Below are 1,136 nucleotides of genomic sequence, written 5' to 3' on the forward strand. Positions count from 1 at the left end.
CACTCGTACGCACAACTTAAGAACAAATCTGTGCGTACCAACGGTTCTTGCATGAGGCCCAATGCCTCTTGGTTCATTTTTTTTCCATCTGCTAAAAATCTGTCAAAAGTGAAGTTTTGTTTGTTTTAATCTCAGGTCTTTTCTCCTTCAGGTGGAGTTACATCAGCAGGAAGAGCTGCTGTCCAGAGAGCGCAAGGAGAGGGAGCAGACCATATTAAGATACAAGAAGATGTTGGAAGAGTCCAAATCTCCAAAATCTGATAGAAAGGTAAAAGCTGAAGAATGTTCTCAGTCTGGCAGAATTAGATGTAAAAGCACATTTTTTCCTCTTGCAGGTTGAGCAAACAGCCATGCAGCCAGATGAGCTGAGCAGTGAGACCCAGCGCAGCACCACCAGGAACTCAGCTGAAGAAGAGAAGACCAGTGCCACCAACAAGGAAKTCTTCAGACGCATCAAGGACGCCACCGGGGTCACAGATACCAAAGTATGAGCCTTATATCAAATCTACAGGGATGTAATGTGTGACCCATGATATCAAACTGAGAATTAAAGAACGTGTAAAGTAAAAATAAATGTGTGTTCTGAGGTTGTCACACCACAGAAATATGTATTAAAAATCACCCAGCCAAGTTTGAACAATTAAAAATACTGTTAACCTTATAAATTATGTGTTAAAAGTAATGAAAATATCAGTTAGCTGTGGTCTGGAATGTTGGGGGCGTGTCCTCTGGAGGGGCTTAAACCACGCCCACGACCCTGAACATTCATCTAACCGAGGAAACACTAGCTATGTTTACATTCACAAAATGTTTTGATCAGATTGAAATGTATTCATATTAAATAATCTGAATGTACTGGAGAGGCGGGGCAAGATGGCGGAGGAGTGAGACGTGTGTCGCGTGGCTCCCGCTCCGACTTGTTCTGTTTGTGGTTCTCTACTAAATGTCCTTGCTGTTTTGAACATTTGGTTCGTCCGGACTCGACCCGAGTGATTCTTGCCTGGAAGAGTAGAAGAATGGTGACAAACTCGAGGAAAGGCAAACATTCTAGCTCGACGGCTGTTATGCTGCGTTCACACCGAACGCGATTTCAGCTTCAAAATCGCAGCCAACGCTGAAGTCTGAAGCTTGTGCAC

At 43.7% G+C, this 1,136-nt stretch overlaps 1 protein-coding gene across 1 annotated transcript in view; it reads left to right on the forward strand.

The window, feature by feature from the left end:
- Window positions 1–1,136, forward strand: part of odad3 (outer dynein arm docking complex subunit 3) — an 11,861-nt gene that overhangs the window by 1,512 nt on the left and 9,213 nt on the right. Inside the window, exons 2-3 of the mRNA XM_014028777.1 lie at window positions 152–268; window positions 336–485. Coding sequence (XP_013884231.1) covers window positions 152–268; window positions 336–485 — 267 coding nt within the window. The remainder of the gene's footprint in view (window positions 1–151; window positions 269–335; window positions 486–1,136) is intronic.

The sequence above is a fragment of the Austrofundulus limnaeus genome, unplaced genomic scaffold (assembly GCF_001266775.1).
Source record: "Austrofundulus limnaeus strain Quisiro unplaced genomic scaffold, Austrofundulus_limnaeus-1.0 Scaffold806, whole genome shotgun sequence".
Classification (NCBI taxonomy): domain Eukaryota; kingdom Metazoa; phylum Chordata; class Actinopteri; order Cyprinodontiformes; family Rivulidae; genus Austrofundulus; species Austrofundulus limnaeus.